General features: G+C 43.8%; 1 protein-coding gene across 1 annotated transcript in view; it reads right to left on the minus strand.

Annotated features, from left to right (window-relative positions):
- Window positions 1–219: 219 nt before the first annotated feature.
- CDK15 (cyclin dependent kinase 15) overlaps window positions 220–18,471 on the minus strand; it is a 67,700-nt gene continuing 49,448 nt past the window's right edge. Inside the window, exons 12-13 of the mRNA XM_048484457.1 lie at window positions 14,276–14,415; window positions 220–2,035 (exon numbers count right to left, since the gene is read on the minus strand). Of these exons, the coding sequence (XP_048340414.1) occupies window positions 1,926–2,035; window positions 14,276–14,415 (250 nt within the window). The 3' untranslated portion in view covers window positions 220–1,925. The remainder of the gene's footprint in view (window positions 2,036–14,275; window positions 14,416–18,471) is intronic.

Here is an 18,471-nt window from a genome sequence, read left to right on the forward strand (position 1 = left end):
CCTGTGGCTCTCCAGATGTTCGTGGACTGCAATTCCCATGCTGGCAGGGGCTGGTGGGAATTGTAGTCCATGAACATCTGGAGAGAGCCGCAGGTTGCAGACCCCGAAACTTCTGAACGTTAATCTACAGGGCCAATTGGCCATGCTGGCAGGGGCTGATGGGAATTGTAGTCCATGAGCATCTGGAGAGCCGCAGGTTGCAGACCCCAAAACTTCTGAACGTTAATTTACAGGGGTTTAATAAGAATTGTTTGTGACGTTTGCTACCCCCCCCCCCTCTAAATTTTTCCTCTTCACCATGGAGTTATCATTCTGATTATTTGGAGATGAGCAAGTTTCCCCCATGGACGAAAGAATGAAAATAATTTGAGCGAGAACAAGCATTTCTTTCTCTGCCCGGACAAACTCCGTAAGAAATGCTCACAGAGCGTGCTATCAATAAAAGAACTGAAAAGATGCTCTTGCCAGCACAACATTACCCTGACACACTCACCAGAAATCACAAGAGCACGTTTCCTATTGACATTCTGTCAAGAATGCAGAGATCAAGGAGATTAAAACACACTCCTAACTCATCAGTGGTATCTCCGACCTGCATCGATACTGCCAAAACCCTCATCTGGATTCGTACAAGCTCCCCTGCTACCTTTTCCTTTGCAAAAGTAGACACATTTAGGACAGAGAAAAAGCAGTCGGTTGAATGTAGCTAAGTCGTTGGCCCACAATGCACAGTTTCTAATGCTCCGTTGGTGTGGAACCTGTATAATCATAATCCCATTAGCAACAGCAGAGGGTCCCTCTAGGAAGCGATAACAAATATTAAACCATTCCTTTTGTTGACTTTATCCAAGGAGGCATCTTCCCCCAAGGCTCTGCTCATTTTTAGATTAATCCTTTCCTTCCCCGAGGAGCCCTTTTGTCTGGAAAGACTGGTAACAAACTGCAGGAATGGCAGGTCGTTTTCTAAATCTTGGATCAGTAGCTAAATTCTTTAAATTACAATCTCCCCCCACCCCCACCCCCTGCTCTGTTGTCCACTCATTCACTGATCCAGGGATCTCTCAACGAAATTACAAACGTCTGGATTTCTCCAGTCCAAATTTGGACAGCACGGTCAACATCTTGGTTGTCCAGTCAATCTTTGTGCCGCAGCTCTCTGAAAAGATCACAGTCTCCCCAAGACACTTGAAGCATTTCCTCTTTTACCACAGAGAGGTGCATCTAAGGAGGAAAACTGTGTCCCTTCGTTTGATTATGCTAGCTCTGATTTAAATCTGTGGCAGGTAATTTGATGTAAATACCCTAGATTCAACAATTACCAATGAAACCAAGCTTGTATGAACAAATTAAAGGGCTGAGTTAAATCATCAAGTTCAATTTTATCCATGACAATTTTTTTAAAAAAATGGTTGACTCAAAGGAATTTGCAGCCCATTCCTGTTCCGTGCTATAGCTATTTCTGTGCAGTGATTTATGCCGCAAATAATACTCTTGCTTTCTGTATGATTAAAATTCTATCCAGGCCTTTTCCCAGCAAGAAAATTCCATAGTTGCTTATTTACTTTTCCTATCTGTTTTTTGAACCCTACAGAAGAACAGGGAGGGTTTCTGCCTTTTGCCAGGTATCACTGTTGGCTATTAACCCTCTCCAGATTTTAAGATGGCATGCAACAAACTCACCAAGGTGCCCCCCCCCCCCAAAAAAAAAATCTGTTTGGATCAGCAGTGCCAAAACTTGTCGTCATTCATTGCAGGGGGCCAGATCAACTTTTAGAAACTGATTAAAGAAATTGGCAGTGGAAGTGTTCAGTTTGAGTCCAGACACCCTAGAAAGCTGCAGGTTACAACTATTGTTTCACTCATGGATAATAAGAATGGTTCATTTCATTCTCTGTCCAAAAAAAGAAGCAATTCATTTGTCCTTTTCACCAAAACTTGCTAGAGCTGATCGCGTGATGATCCTTCTGGTATGGAGCAAACAGGTCACATGTTTCTGGTTTCAGCTTCACGCCAGGAACCGCAAACACAGATTGTGCTAAGGGGAACAAACAAACAAACCCGAGATGTAAGGTATCATTAGGAACATAGGAAGGTTACACTGGTTGAAAAGATGTAATTAACAATGTAGGAAGGCCACGATGCTGGATGAAACCTAGACAGTTACTAACATTAAATGTTTCCAAAGGAAACTCTTCAATGTAATGAGTAACTCCTCCTGAGAACCACAACATCTCTAAGACTCTTCATAACTCTGCCCTGCCCTAGACTGCTTGGAAAGGAAAGCATACAGATGCATAAACATTTTCACTATGTTGTTCCAGTAGCAAGGCAGAGGTAAACTGAGTAACTAGTGACAGTTTTTGGCAAATTAATTTTTTAATTGTTCCAAATACCCATCATTCAACCAGGGAACTTATAAGTGCCCCAAAGTGGAAGCCAAATACATCATGAATCTGTCGTTTTTGCACATCTGTGGCAGCCTGTGAGACCTTTAAAAAGTGATGGTGTCAGCCACTCACTGTGATCCCTGGAGGGAAGAAAGTTCTTGAACTGTTTTACTTGGTTCCTTTTCCAATTGTTTATCAAACCGAGCTATCAAAGGTTTGGGCCTTTATTTTCTTTGATGGGGGGGAAGTGGTCTTCTGTTGGTAGTTCTTCCGACAATGACATGCTGGTGCCCCTCCTGAGGAGAAAAGTATCCAGGTAGACCCATCCCTTTTCTTCTCAGCCTTAGTCGCTGTCCTGCTTGGCTACACTCTCATGCTGCTTCTTGGGTTGCCAACTCGAGGCCTTAACATTCCTGGAGTTTGGGGGTGGAGCCAGTGGTGGGATCCAAAAATTTTAATAACAGGTTCCCTCGCCAGCCCTCCCTCAGCAAAGGGGACACAGGCGTACCTAGGCAAACCTGAGCCCTGGGCAAAACCTGAGTTGGATGCCCCCCCATGGGGCATCCACCCCACCACAACCCCCCCCAAATTTTTTTGTACCAGGTCATTTCTAAATCATCATCACATTATAGAAAATGCCCCCACTCACAAGTCTGAACACAGCAATGGTGAAACTCACAGGTTCTTTGATAGAGACTGGTGAGATAAAAGGTACGAAAGGCTGAGAATCAATGAATTGCAGTACCTGAAAGGGATTAACCCAGTTCAGGGAGTTACATTATTAGTCGCAATTGCTATATGGAACCTTTACGTTCAAAGGCAGGATGCCTCTCGAGGGGAGAGCAAGGGCGTGGAGATGGAAAAGCCGGACCCAAATTGAGGAAGGAAACCTCCCTCTACGGCACACACACAAATAATTAAGTAACCCACTCTCGGGAACTGGTGAGACCCTGCTGGATCCCCACCTCTGGATTGGTGTCTCTTGCTGTTTCCACCCCCAATCGCAGAGGGGCTCTCTCCAGGAAGGACAAGAGAGAAGGTCCATGAACCTCTCCCTTGGAGTGGACTTTCCACCACCACCACCTGCCATGAAAGAGCTCAAATGAACAGTAAGGATAGTCCTAAGTAGACCAAATGGCCAGTTAGGATGACCCAACAGAAGTATTGTGATGCAAGATTGTTTACTGCCATCACTATGGAAACACCCAGACTTGTGATGCAACAATGTTTACTGGCATCGCTATGGAAACGCCCAGACTTGGATAGCCTAGGCTAGCCTGATCTCCTCTGGTCTCTGAAGCCAAGCACGGCCTGTCCTGGCTAGTACTTCAATGGGAGGCCTTCCAGGGAATACCAGGGTTGTGCTGCACAGAGGAGGTGGGGATGGCAAACCACCTCAGAATGTCTCTTACCTTGAAAACTACGACCAGGGTTTGCGCTTACAAGTCAAATGTGTGACTTGACAGAAACATACGAATTGAAAATATGAAGAAAATATAACTATGCCATATGCCACATGTGGAGTTTTTTTGTACTAAATTAATAGAGAAAACTGAGATAGATCCTAAAAGGCTCTAGGGGGCACATGAAGTGAGTATGACACACTTTGATTTGCAGAAGACCACAAGAGTCACTGGGGAGATACCAGCCTACAACAACATCCCACAGTAGAGGGGAGAAGGCATCTGAGATCACAACAGCTTCCAAAAGGAGGCTAAGATTCCAAAGGGGCACCCTAATAAAAATGCAGCACTTAGACCACTAGAATGATGCATATTCTGTCTCAGGAAGAAAGAAAAACGAATCTGGACACCCCTGAAGGGTGCCGTGGATATCTAAAATGAAACTCTCATGGTGTTACCTATATGCATGTAAAAATACCACAAAATTGCAACCATGTAAGCCAAAAAGCTAACACACATTTGAGGGAAATGGGGCTCACTCCAAAGAGAGAGGCCAAGGAAAACTCCATCCGGAGTATAAAAAGGGTTGGCCTGGAGGCAGAGGAAAACAACAGAGCAAGCTAACATGGGCCTCCCTAATCGCGTTCTGTAAAAAAGCCAAGGCATAATCCCAAATGAGGACGAGTGCTGGATTTGTGTCTCCGGCTGTTTCCACCCCCAATGGCAGAGGGACTCTCTGCAGGAAGGACAGAGAAGTCCATGAACCTCTCCTTGGAGGACTTTCCTACCTGCCATGAAGAGCTCAAATGAACAGTAAGGATAGTCCTAAGTAGACCAAATGGCCAGTTAGGATGACCCAACAGAAGTATTGTGATGCAAGATTGTTTACTGCCATCACTATGGAAACACCCAGACTTGGGATGCAACAATGTTTACTGGCATCGCTATGGAAACGCCCAGACTTGGATAGCCTAGGCCAGTGGTGGCGAACTTTGGCACTCCAGATGTTATGGACTACAATTCCCATCAGCCCCTGCCAGCATGGCCAATTGGCTGGGGCTGATGGGAATCTAGTCCACCGCATCTAGGAGTAAAAAAGGGTCTGCTGGGCAAACTGCTCTAATCTCCTCTGGTCTCTGAAGCCAAGCATGGCCAGTCCTGGCTAGTACTTCAATGGGAGGCCTTCAAGGAATACCAGGGTTGTGCCAGGGAGGTGGGGATGGCAAACCACCTCAGAATGTCTCTTACCTTGAAAACTTGACCAGGGTTTGCCACAAGTCAAATGTGACTTGACAGAAACATACGAATTGAAAATGTGAAGAAAATATAACTATGCCATATGCCACAAGCATGGGGAGTTTTTTTGCACTAAATTAATAGAGAAAAGTGAGATAGATCTAAGGCTCTAGGGGGCACATAGTAGTATGACACACTGATTTGCAGAAGACCACAAGTCACTGGGAGATACCAGCCTACAACAACATCCCACAGTAGAGGGGAGAAGGCATCTGAGATCGCAACAGCTTCCAAAAGGAGGCTAAGATTTTGTAAAAAAGCCAAGGCATAATCCCAAATAAGGACAAATGCTGGATTTGTGCAGTGGTGGGATCCAAAAATTCTAGTAACAGATTCCCTCTCCAGCCCCCCCTCAGCAAAGGGGGCAGAGGCGTACCTAGGCAAACCTGAGCCCTGGACAAAACCTGAGTTGGATGCCCCCCCCATGGGACAGCCACCCCACCACAACCCCCCCCCCCAATTTTTTTGTACCAGGTCATTTCTAAATCATCATCACATTATAGAAAATGCCCCCACTCACAAATCTGAACACAGCAATGGTGAAACACACAGGTTCTTTGGTGAGATAAAAGGTACGAAAGGCTGAGAATCCATGAATTGCAGTACCTGAAAGGGATTAACCCAGTTCAGGGAGTTACATTATTAGTCACAATTGCTATATGGAACCTTCAAAGGCAGGATGCCTCTCGGGGAGGCGAGGGCGTGGAGATGGAAAAGCGGACCCAATTAGTAACCCCCTCTCGGCACACACAAATAATTAGTAACCCACTCTCGGGAACTGGTGAGAACCTGCTGGATCCCACCTCTGGGTGGAGCCTGTGGAAGGCAGAGTGATGGACAGGAGGGACTCAGCGGAATATAACACCATAGAGTTCCATCGTCCAAAGCAGACATTTTCTCCAGGGCAGGGGTCTGATGGGAATTGTAGTCCATGAACATCTGGAGAACTGCAGGTTGCAGACCCCTGCTCCAGGGGATCTGATCTCTGTTCCCACCCAGAAGGTGACAACTAGAGTTGCGACTGTCAACCAAGGTGTGATCCTGGCAACTCATGACCTCTGCTGTGGTTTTGGCTTACCAATTTCACTGCATCCTGGCTATCCTATGTCAGTTCCTATAGGGTTTTCTTCCCTGGTTCACCAAATCCATCTGGTTGGCAGAAGCTATTTCACTGATACTGCGGAGGTGTTTTGAAAGGCTTAAATAACACTTCTGAATACTACCTGTAACATGCAAAGCAACTGCAGAGAGAGGATTCTGATCACAGCAATCTTATACATATGCTGGTCACACTAACTCAACTGTCACAATTCTTTGTCTGCTTCATTCTTATATTAGTATTTTTCTGGTCTCACAATATAAAATAGTTCAAAAACTTCTGGGCACAAGTTTCCTTTCTCCATTACCGTGTGTGTATTTGTGTGTGTGTGTAAGAATGTGGAATCGAGGAAGAAAAGTTAGGATTTTCTAACACTGGCTCCTGTCCTTGTAGAATTCTTATCTAGAAATTCTCTTTTCAAAATGCCAAGAGCCCTAGAAAAAAAATAATTTGGCATAACAGTAGTGGGAATGCAGGCTGCTAATCAAAAGGATTCAAATCTTTCTATGTGCTGCCAAGCGCTCTTCTTCCTACTCAGTAGAGGGGGGAGGGGGGTAGACAAAAAGACAGAGAAAACCAAGGCCTGGAAGGGGCTCTTCTTCTTCTTCTTCTTCTTTAGCAATCTTAACAAATGCAAAAGCTTCCACTCCACTGACTCCTCATTAACTTACCGAATCTGACAGGCTAATTATCGCAGATGCTTTGCGCTTCGAATAAATAAATATGAAAGTGGATGTTTAAAGAAAACGAGAAGGGAAAATGCCGTCACCCAGACAGTCAATAGAGAGAGCGAGAGAGTTTGTTTAAAAATTTCATATCCATACACATTTTAGAACATTTGGGGGAAAGATAATGAGATAGTTGTCTCTCCGCCTAATTGAGTCCCTTCGTTTGTGAATGCCTGCCTGTCACCCCTCTCCAGCTTTAGACTGTGTAACTTTTGTGTTCCCCACTAAATCTGCTTGCTGCATCTCTATTTTCGGTCTCTCTGCAGATGGGCAGATGGTAGCAGGGCTCACATCTAGCAGCTACATGGTCTGTGTGCATCCAGCATCCTTGACAGCAAGCAACTCAATCAGAAGGAGGAGACATATGAAACACCAGTGTCCTTTGTCTGGTCTTAGCTTGTGTAGATCCCGTCTTGGATGGACACCTTAAGGTAGGGCGGGTGGAGGTGTCGATGAAGATGAGAACAATACCATAAGGGGTTACTAGCAGAGTCACTCAAGGTGAAAAGGTCACAGCTGAGACACCAGACTAAGATGCATCCCCCCCAGTGGTGGGATTCAAATAATTTAACAACCAGTTCTGGTGGTGAGAGTAAAATAATTTAACAACTGGTTGTTTACAAGCACCATTTTAACAACCGTTTCTGCTGAAGTGGTGCGAACCTGCTGAATTCCACCACTGATCCACCCCCATCAGGGATCAACTTGACCACATAAGCAGAAGAGAGCAGACAGTTCCGTGATAGAGGAGGAGGAATCCTCAAAGGGCAGCCGCTGAGCAGATTAGTAGTGGAAGGTGACACTGGCGGAGGATCTTTTGTAGATAACAGCAGTGAACGTCACCTAATCCTGGTTAGTACAACAAAACATTCACAGTGCCAAAATACAATCTAAGCAGCATTCCTGAAGAGTTTAAAGACCATGCAAACAAATTTGCATTATTATGTTCACGTGAATGTGAACCAACTGGAGGTTGAAGTTGGAGATATTATCAAGGGAAAATGTGCAACGATTACTGCTGTAGCCAAAAGAAATGAAAAGCCTTCATAGATGACTGAGGAAACTCTTAAAATTGCTAAAGACGGATGAGAAGCAAAAGTAAAAGGCAAAAGAAGCAGAATTAAAAGTCTAAATGCAAGAGCTGTGACTGATTTTAAAGGAAATGGGTATACCCCAGCATCTGATTGTTTTGATGCTCAACCTATATTCTGGACAAAAGGCTATTGTTAGGACAGAATATGGAGAGACAGAATGGTTTCCTTGTCTGACAAGGATGTACTTTATCTCCCTGTCTCTTCAGTCTGTATGCAGAATATATCATGAGCTCAAGAGCTCAAGTCTGCAGGGGCTGTAAGATGGTTGAAGATGCAACTGTTATATCTTTGCTGGCATTCCCTACCCTTACCCTGTTCTTTCCTTATCCTTTCCCACTGATTTGTTATATTTGTCTTTATTCCATCTAGTTGGTTGATGTTGCATCGTTTCCATCTCCTTGACTGACCAGCAAGGAAAATGTAATATAATAATAATAATAATAATAATAATAATAATAATAATAATAATAATAATAATAATAATAATAATAATAATAATAATAGGCCCAAGGAATAATTTAAAATGATAGGATTTTAGTACATTTAGATGTATAATTTTGAATGGTATTTTTGTATTGTAAGCCACCCCAAGCCTGTCCTTAGATGAGAAAGATGGAATATAAATCTAATAAAAATAAAAATAAATAAATGAATAAATGAAAGAAAGAAAGAAAGAAAGAAAGAAAGAAAGAAAGAAAGAAAGAAAGAAAGAAAGAAAGAAAGAAAGAAAGAAAGAAAGAAAGAAAGAAAGAAAGAAAGAAAGAAAGAAAGATGGATTAGATTTAGATGAACAAAATTTGGTGAAAGGAACATTTTTTAAAAATTTTAATTATATTTATACCACACCCTTTCTGGCCAAAGCCAGACTCAGGGTGGCTTATGGGCAAGATTAAAAACAGCAAACAGTTCCAATAATTGGATGTTTTGTGGTTTCTGGGCTGTATGGCCGTATTATAGTAGCATTTTCTCCTGATGTTTTGCCTGCATCTGTGGCTGGCATCTTCAGAGGATGCCTCCTCCTCCTCCTCCTCCTCCTCCTCCTCCTCCTTCAATAATATAACATAATTTAACATTAAAACCTAGTATCCACAGAGATGGCAATCAATTAGATATCCAAGGATCCCAGCCTACAATTTATTTCATCCCCTATCCCGACATAATTCCTTCCTTAACAATCTGAGATAGGCAGCTGACGCCTCATTTGTGTGTGTATTAAGTGTTGTCAAGTCACTTCCAACTCATGGTGACCCCATGAAAAAATGTCCTCCAAAACATCCTGTCATTAACAGCCTTATATCACATTACTAGCAGAAAACCGTCAAGACCTGAAATTGTTAATGAAGGTTGAAACAGAACGTGCCAAAGCAAGGTTACAGTTGACATCAAGAAGACTAAACGAATAACTACAGGGAAATTACACAACTTTAAGAATGATGATGAAGAAACTGAAATTGTTCAAGATTTTCTGTTTTTTTGGTTCCATCGTTGCCATGTGCCTTGCCAGCAAATAAATAAACAAATTTGGTTTGAACAATGAAGAAAATTGACAAGTAGAAGGTTGATTCCTTTGAAATGTGGTGTTAGAGGAGAGTTTTACAGATACCATGGACCACAAAAAAGACGAATCAGTGGGTCCTAGATTAAATCAACCCTATCTTTTCCTAATAACTAAAATGATTAAACTGAGACTATTGTACTTTGGCCCTAATAAAAGAAGACAAGAATTACCAGAAAAGACAATAATCTTAGGAAAAGTTGAAGGGCATAGTAGGAAAACGGGAAGACCCAACAGGAGATGAATCACTTAATGAAGGAAGCCATGGTCCTCAGTTTGCAAGACCTGACAATAGGACATTTTAGAGAACGTCGATTTATAGGGTTGCCATAACTCGGAAGCAACTTGATGGCACTTAACACGTAAATGGCACTTAACACGTAAATGAAGGCTATAAACGTAACAGTGAAGCATGAAAGCCCTCATTCAAAGATCATTCTACCATGAATTAACTTGTTGATTTTCCCTCCTTGCATTATTAGCTTAATAATGGTTTATTATTATTTATTTACAAATTTAGCATGGGGATTATTTGAGAACACATCTATGAAACATATTTTAAACCACTGTACAAAAACTAAATGGTCTTAAGTATAGAAGCAGAGCACATCTTTATAAACTGACTTTTTGATTGAGTATTTAGGTTCTTCAGAATTTCCCCCATGTCCACACTTAAGGTGAGGGAATCTCAAATGTTGTTGCAGTGGGATTCTCCACTCCCACATTTTGAGTCCGCTTCAAATGTGAAGCCTACTCGGAAGTCAATCCTATTTTATTTAATGGGGATTACACCTAGGGAACTGTTCTTAGGATTATTTCTATTGCCTACAAATCTCATTCGAGGTTCTCTTTGTAATATTCTGACATGTAAAGATTGATAATGCACTACATGTCACCAGGAAAAGAAATCATATATGCAATGCTAGCCAGTGTAGTCTTTCATTTCCACGAAGCATAAACACATTCAAACTTCACATGTGAAAATGCCCAAAGACAACATTCACTCCTGCCAGGACCAGATCAAAGTAAAACTGAGGCTATGTGGAACTGCATTATGGACCCCAAGGGAGGGACCTTGGGGCCATGCAAAAAACAAAACAAAATTAAGCTTTCTCACTGGTTCCAAGCGGTGATCAATCATCAGGCCAAGTGAGAAGGCAGACAGCACTAAGGTTATTATGCTTAAAAGGCAAAGGAAGGCCCATGTTTACACAAGGACATGAAGAAATAGAAGTGAAGTGGTCAGAAAGGAATGTTTGCTTCCTCTACAAAGAGCCCCGGGCACCTTAGAGTAGAGTAGCTGGACTAATTGTGTAGATCACAGGTGTCAAACTCGTGGCCCTCCGGATGTTATGGACTACAGCTCCCATCATCCCCTGCCAGCATGATGCTGGCAGGGGATGATGGGAACTATAGTCCACAAAATCTGGAGGGCTGCGAGTTTGACACCTATGATGTAGATCTTGGCTACTACACAGCATGAGACCTTTCACTTCATCTATGGCCTGATCTTCTGAACTGGAGATGCCAGCGATTGAACCTGGCACGCCAAGGAGATGCTCTACCACAGACCCAGGAAAGGCCAATCTCCATAGTAAATGTAATACGGCGGGTAAGACTCACAAGTTAAGCATCAGATATAAAGTTGCTGTTTCATAGCCAATCACAGTTCCAAAATAATGAAGATTTAAGGGGGGGGGGGGAGAGATGGTCAAATACTATGAATGAAATTCAAAGCTTTTGAGTGATTTTTAAGCAACAGAAATCAACAGTTGTAGCTTACAGATGCAGTTGACTGTTTTGTCCAGCCTTTACTTGAGGAAATCTCACATCAAAGTCAGACTCTACAATGAAAAGACCATTTGAGGTCTGCTTGAATTCTGACTGGATAAGAATCCGTTCTTCTTCCGTATACATTTAACATAGCTGTAAACATGGTTTTCTATCAACTGTTTTAGACCTTAAGAGGGTTTCCTACTTTGGTTCATTCAGAGGCGGAGCACCCCCTCCCCTCCCCGGAACGCCCCCGCCATGGCCCGGATTAGCCAGGGAAGAAAAAACACAGGAAAGTTGCCTTGCAGAATGGCCTGCCTGAGAGGCGAGGAAGGCTCCCGTGCTTACATCATTTTGTACACTATGTAAAACAGAATTGTGCAAAGAGGGCATTTGTATAAAGGCAACAGGGCTAGATGATAACCTGATAACTAGAGGATAATGGTTTAAGAAGATCCTTTTATAGAAGGAACAGAATTATGAGTTAAACCATTGTGTATAGTGTTTACTATCCAACTGCTGTATGTATTATCTCTCACTTCTTTGGTTTTATACATGTGATGGTGATAGAAACTGCCATCAAGTCACAGTTAACTTATGAAGATCTCACAGGGTTTTCAAGGCAAGAGAAGTTGAGAGGTGGTTTGCCATTTCCTGTGTCAGTGCAGGCTGACAGCGTTCTGAGAGAACTGTGACTAGCCATGCATAAAACCTGTATATCTAGTGGACAGAATAACAGACTAGGGCCCTGGGTGATTTGCATTCAAATCCCCATTTCTATTCTCACTGGGAGACCTTGGGTCACCCATTCTCACTGGTTGACCATCACCAACTCTCAGCCTGGCCTACCTTGCAGGCTGTTGTGAGAAAATGGAGGCAGAACAACTTGCTAAGCAGCTTTGAATCCCAATTATTTCCGCTGAATTCTCTGTTTCCCTTTTCTTTTAAAAAGTGAATAAGTCTCTAGCCCTTTTCATTGCAGAAATTTAAGGGGGAAGGTACAGAGAGGGTTTGTCCAGACTGGCTGCAAACAAGCAGAGGGGAATGTCAGGACTGCTGGAGCCGTACGGGAAATCACAGATTAGCCCGTCAACTGTGTGGGTGTGCTGTTGCTGCTGCAAATGCGGGCTCCAGAATTTCACATCAGGAAAGTTCATCGCCAGCATCCTCCAGGTCAAAATTGGATGACTACCTTCTCACTTATCGTTGCACCCAGATTTCTAAATCAACTCAGGGGATACTGGAAACCAAAGGTCCTGCATGATTCAAAAGCGGAGTCAGATATGCTGGGAATTATTTTGAAATTGCTGCCGGGGGGGGGGGGGGGGGGTTCTGTAAAGATTAATGAGTCACCCCTGACTATAAACTTGCTGAATCAGAAATCATAACAGTTTCTGCCTAAAAAAATGGAGCAGGTTGGTTGCCGTGCAAACACAATGTCTCTTCCCCGTCGCAAGGCCCCACTGGTCACAATGAGTTGAAGTATCAGATGTCAAATTGGTGTCTGTGTGTGTGTGTAGAATTCCAAGGGACTAGGAATAAATTCTTTAGATGGAAATGATCCACTCTGTCCCACAGAGGGACACAGAATATGCCAATCTGGTGTCTCCTTTCTTTCTTTCTTCCTTCCTTCCCTCCCCTTTCCTTTCTCCTTCAGCTACTCTATCTCTGTACCTGTTTTATTTTTCCACACTCTCCCTCTCCCTTCCCTGTCTTTTGGCACGGCCACTTTCATCTCCTCCTTCGGGGATTGGAGATGTCACCGCGGGAAGTGCTTCTCTGCCTCTCTGGCAGCAGCAGAGCCCTGTGGCTTTGACAAACCTCATTTAATTGGGAGGAAGTCAGGAGGGTTTGAAAGAACTGAAACATCCAGGAAACTCCTTTTATCAGGCATAATTTAAACTGTATGGAAAAAACCTATATGTATAAAGAAAAGTCAACTTCCCTCCTGCTGTGAGGCCTTCCCTCCTTCTCCTCGGCTCCCTCCCCATTCCCCCCCGCCCCCGGTTCCTGCGAGATCCCATCATTTCAATTTTCTAAAAAGTGTCAAAGTAGATCGTGTGCGCTAAGGCTGGCTGGGCAGGGGAAAAAATGTAGATCTTGCTGCCTTGCTCTTCCTAGGTATGGCACGTGCTCTGCTGAACTGCCAAGCAAGGCACAAGAGTGTATTTGGAGCTTTGGATCTGCCCTGGTCAAGTAATGGTGGTCCAGTTTGAACCGCAAAAGGTAGCGGTGGGGGCAAGTGGGGGGACAGAACTGTCCTCTGCCCGCGTGGACTCTGATCTGGAGAATGGGTTCGATTCCCGAGCCCTCCACCAGAGCAGCAGACTTTCATCTGGTGAACAGCGTTTGTTTCCCCACTCCTACACATGAAGCCTGCCGGATGACCTTAGGCTCGTCTCAGTTCTGTCAGAATGCTTTCAGCCCCACTTACCGGACAGAAGGCATTAAAAGGATGTTGTTATTACTCACAATTTTGTGTTAGAATGTTCACTGATTTTTGAGGATGCTTATGCACTTTTAAACTATCTGCCCATCTCTTGGAGGTTAACCAATGACCAGCAAAAATGGACCCTCTGTGTCTGAGTACAGCTAAAAGATTTGTATGAAAACACTGGAAAGAGAAAGTCCACCTCCAGTAAATCTATGGATTGAGGACCTCAGAACTCCATAAAAAATGAACTCACGGTAAATAGATGACAATTGCGTATGGATTCATTTTAAAATATTAGGGATCTGTTTCTAGAAGCTTATGCGTAGATCTGCCATCATTTTAAAATATATTTTCCTTCTACTTTACATATATCTTTTTTCTTTTGTTTTAAAACTTTATTTGAAGTTTTTTCCCCTTGTTCTCCATCCCCCAGTTTTAAACAAACAAATAAAGCAACTAACAACAAGATACCCTTGTGGCTAAAATAGAAAAAAGTTATTACATACTGTCAGAAAGCTGGTATAATTGAGAGGGCAAAGAACGGAAGACGTGATGAATAAGTGCCTCCTGTGCAGAGATCCTCTCCCGTGGACAAACTTTTAACATTTCTGCTATCAGATCTTCAATTTCAGGTTCCCTTTGCAGCCTAGAACAGAAGAGAGATAATCAATGCTGCAGCCAGAGAGCTTTGAGGTTAAGGGACAACGTTAACAGACAAATAGAGAAATATACATCCCATGCAAAATAGTGAATTTCGCTTCAGAATGGGATTGTTTTGGAAATTCTTTTACTTGGGAATTGGTCTGAATCGGCCGCTGGCATTTCTCCACTTCCCGTCTTTATGCTGCTGGCATTTCTCTACTTCCCAATAAAGGAGCAGAAGGCGTAGGAGGTTAAGATCTTGTGTATCTAATCTGGAGGAACCGGGTTTGATTCCCAGCTCTGCCGCCTGAGCGGTGGAGGCTTATCTGGGGAATTCAGATTAGCCTGTACACTCCCACACACGCCAGCTGGGTGACCTTGGGCTAGTCACAGCTTCTCGGAGCTCTCTCAGCCCCACCTACCTCACAGGGTGTTTGTTGTGAGGGGGGAAGGGCAAGGAGATTGCAAGCCCCTTTGAGTCTCCTGCAGGAGAGAAAGGGGGGATATAAATCCAAACTCTTCTTCTTCTTTAGAGAATTCTGAGGAGAGGATGGAATGCAAAGTTTCTTGACCAAATTCTCTATTTTCATTTGGTCTAACTGTAGACCCCTATATTAGCACCCCAGGATGCAAATAATGTGATTTTTAGCTGTATGTATCCATGTAAGTATGTCTATGTGTGTGGCTTTAAAAAATATAGGTGACTATTTGAACACACTGGACTGAACACCTAGATTTCCAAGCAAAACAGGGGCAGGCTCTACAAAATTGCTGAATACGAGCTGAGGAGGAGAGGTAGGTGGGAACAAGGTCCACAAAAGGACCACTCCCGACAACAAAGAGTTAAAAGTTGGTACCCCTAACCTGGATGGCTAGCCTGATCTCATCAGATCACAGAAGCTAAGCAGGGTCAGCCCTAACTTGTATTTGGATGGGAGACCACCAAGGAATACACAATTATGCAAAAGAAGGCAGTGACAAGCCATCTCTGAAGTCTCTTGCCTTGAAAACCCTACAGTGGTCGGCAAAGTCAGCTGCAACTTGACAGCACATTACACAAACCCCCACACCCCCAGATAAAGAAGAAGAAGAAGGAGGAGGGGGAGGAGGAGGAGGAGGAGGAGGAGGAGGAGTTTGGATTTATATCCCCCCCTTTCTCTCCTGCAGGAGACTCAAAGGGGCTTACAATCTCCTTGCCCTTCCCCCCTCACAACAAACACCCTGTGAGGTAGGTGGGGCTGAGAGAGCTCCGAGAAGCTGTGACTAGCCCAAGGTCACCCAGCTGGCGTGTGTGGGAGTGTACAGGCTAATCTGAATTCCCCAGATAAGCCTCTACAGACCAGGCGGCAGAGCTGGGAATCAAACCCGGTTCCTCCAGATTAGATACACGAGCTCTTAACCTCCTACACCACTGCTGCTCTAAATTGAAGCTACTACTCCAATTGTGTTTCCACTGACACCTACTGACTTAAGAGCTAAACTTCTGGCAGCAGATTGGATGCTTTGGCAGGTTTTTAATGTTTTGTTCAAATTGATTTTGTTAACAAGTTACATTTTTAACCATCGTCGTAAGCTGCCTTGAGCCCAGCACTGGAGAATGAGCAACGTGGGTTGAAAATGTCTTAAAATACATATACAGGGTGCTTTACGGTAGATTTAATAACATGTCCGAGACCTCTGGTGATTTGGAATTTGAAGATAGGAAAACACTCTCCAAAGGAGGCTCAGTACAGGCAGAAAATCACATGATGGGTCCCTAGCAGTAAAAACATCATTTTATCTGTGCTGGGGGAGCCATGAGGAAGTCACAGGGCCATCCCATTCACATCAGCTCCTTCCTTCTCCCTCCAACTGCTTCCTGTTTCTCCCTTCCCCTCCCACTTGGGGATTCTCTGCCCCACTGCTATTTTCTTCACTGTCCAACTTGCCCCTTGATATTCTGAATTGTTCACTATGGTTGCTAGGCAACTGCCCAAATTGTCGCTGTGGTTATCTCTCTTTTTTTGAAGTTGCAAAGTCTGCACAAGGGCAAAGCAAAAATTTCCTCTATCCTTTGTTGGTCCCCATTGCGGATATTTCGAGGCACACAGGTATGGGGACATGTTAAAGTTTCATGACAGTTACAAACATTCCAGCATACACAACTGTGCCAAAGACACTGGGTAAGGCTATGCAGACAACAGCAGACTTGTTTCTTAATGGTTGGCAGCAGTGACAAATTTCTCTCTCTCTCTCTCTCTCTCTCTCTCTCTCTCTCTCTCTCTCTCTCCTCCCCCCCCATTGGTGCCCCTAACTACACCCAGTTTCTTTCTCCTAGTTAATAACCTTTATTGAATTATAAAACTAAAACTAAGTCTTAGATTCCTGTTTATATCCATACAAACAAAACACTACTTACATACATTGACACTTATAATTAACATAGACTTCCAACCTTTGCCTTAACACAAATCTTCTTTCATTTAACCGAAGACTTGCCGGAAAACTTTGTCTAGATAGAAATTAGTTTCTCTTTTTGCTGATCTTTTTGTGATTTTCAAGCTTATTAAAAAGAGTTATCTCTAAAGTACTAGGCAAAAGGAGCAACAAATACCATGAGACCATTTCGTTCGCCCAAACAACTGAATCGCTGTCCTTCATTCCTTTGGCAAAAAATGAAGTTGGGAACAATACCATGGTTACAGCCAAACGTCCACCTGGGAATCGAGCGGCCTGGCCTTTGTCAATGAGACGGCAATCAAGGTTACACCTCCAGGGGCCCTTGAAATGTAGAAACTCCCCCAATAATCGGCTCATCATTGCGACAGGCACTTCTGCAGTAAGCAATGGCGTACTGCTAATGGGAACATGGGGTATCCCATGGAGGTGGGGGGGTGCGGGGAAGCAGTCATGACCCCGGGCGCCATTTAGGCCCAGTATGGCACTGGCATAAGACAATCTGATGGTCTTCACTAGTAGGTAGAACTTGATCCGCACAAGGGGCAAGTGCCTCCAAATACTCCTCTTGAGAAGAATGAATTCAAATATTTCTCAATGCTGCTGCCAAAACTTACTTAACGAAAACTATGAGGGTTAGTTTAGAAGCAATCAAATCAGCCGGAAGTCCCCCCCCAGGTTGATTTTTTTTTTAAAAAAAGAGAGAGTATAGGAAGTCAGCTGGTGAAAGCTTGCATCTTAACTTCACCAGAAAAATCCATTCACGCTGACTTCGTTGTACCATTATCATGTTTTTAATGTGTGTGTTGTTTAAATCCTCCATCACTTCACAAGTTCCGCAGGGTTGAAATGGCAAACGTTTGTTTTGAAAGCATCACTTCGATGAACGGGGCATAATTTGTCGTCCCTGCTGTGCTCCTGAGGTAGAACACTGATGTAAACAGCTTTCATGTCGCAAATGTGTGAGCCTGTCTCCCCTCCCTCAACAATGTCTGGCAAAGAAGGGCCCAATGCCAAGTGGCTGGCTTTTGGGAAATGCGGGAAGTGAGGAGGGAGAGCCAGCAAACAAACAATTGCACCTCTTGTGTTTTATAGCTTTTAATCTGCTTGTTTGTTCAATGTGTCAGGTGGCCCATTAGAGTCCAGCCTGCTGTGTTTCTGCTCGCACCCACCCCGGCGGGCATTTCCCTTCCCAATGACATCACGCTGCCGGGATCTGATCAGGTTCGTTCTCCGTCTCCAAGGCCGACACATGTACAGCTGGGTTTGAGGTGGAGAACAAATAATCCCACCAGTTGCCTCTTCCTTCTTTAGGGGAGGTGGGAAGGGAGAAAAGGTGACGGAGCCCACTTATCTGCAGAGGATGTTGACAGCATCCTATTGTAACTGCAACATGATGTACCCCCTGAGCTAATACGTTGGGAATCCAGGTGTGGCACACCAAGACCTGTCTCTCAGCATTAGTAAAGTGGTAACCACACTGAGACAGGAGAAGAAAAAAGATGCATGGATTGTTGAGATGCATTTTGGATATGATGCGAAGAAGAAGAAGAAGAAGAAGAGGAGGAGGAGGAGGAGGAGGAGGAGGAGTTTGGATTTATATCTCCCCTTTCTCTCCTGCAGG

The sequence above is a fragment of the Sphaerodactylus townsendi genome, linkage group LG02 (assembly GCF_021028975.2).
Source record: "Sphaerodactylus townsendi isolate TG3544 linkage group LG02, MPM_Stown_v2.3, whole genome shotgun sequence".
Lineage (NCBI taxonomy): Eukaryota > Metazoa > Chordata > Lepidosauria > Squamata > Sphaerodactylidae > Sphaerodactylus > Sphaerodactylus townsendi.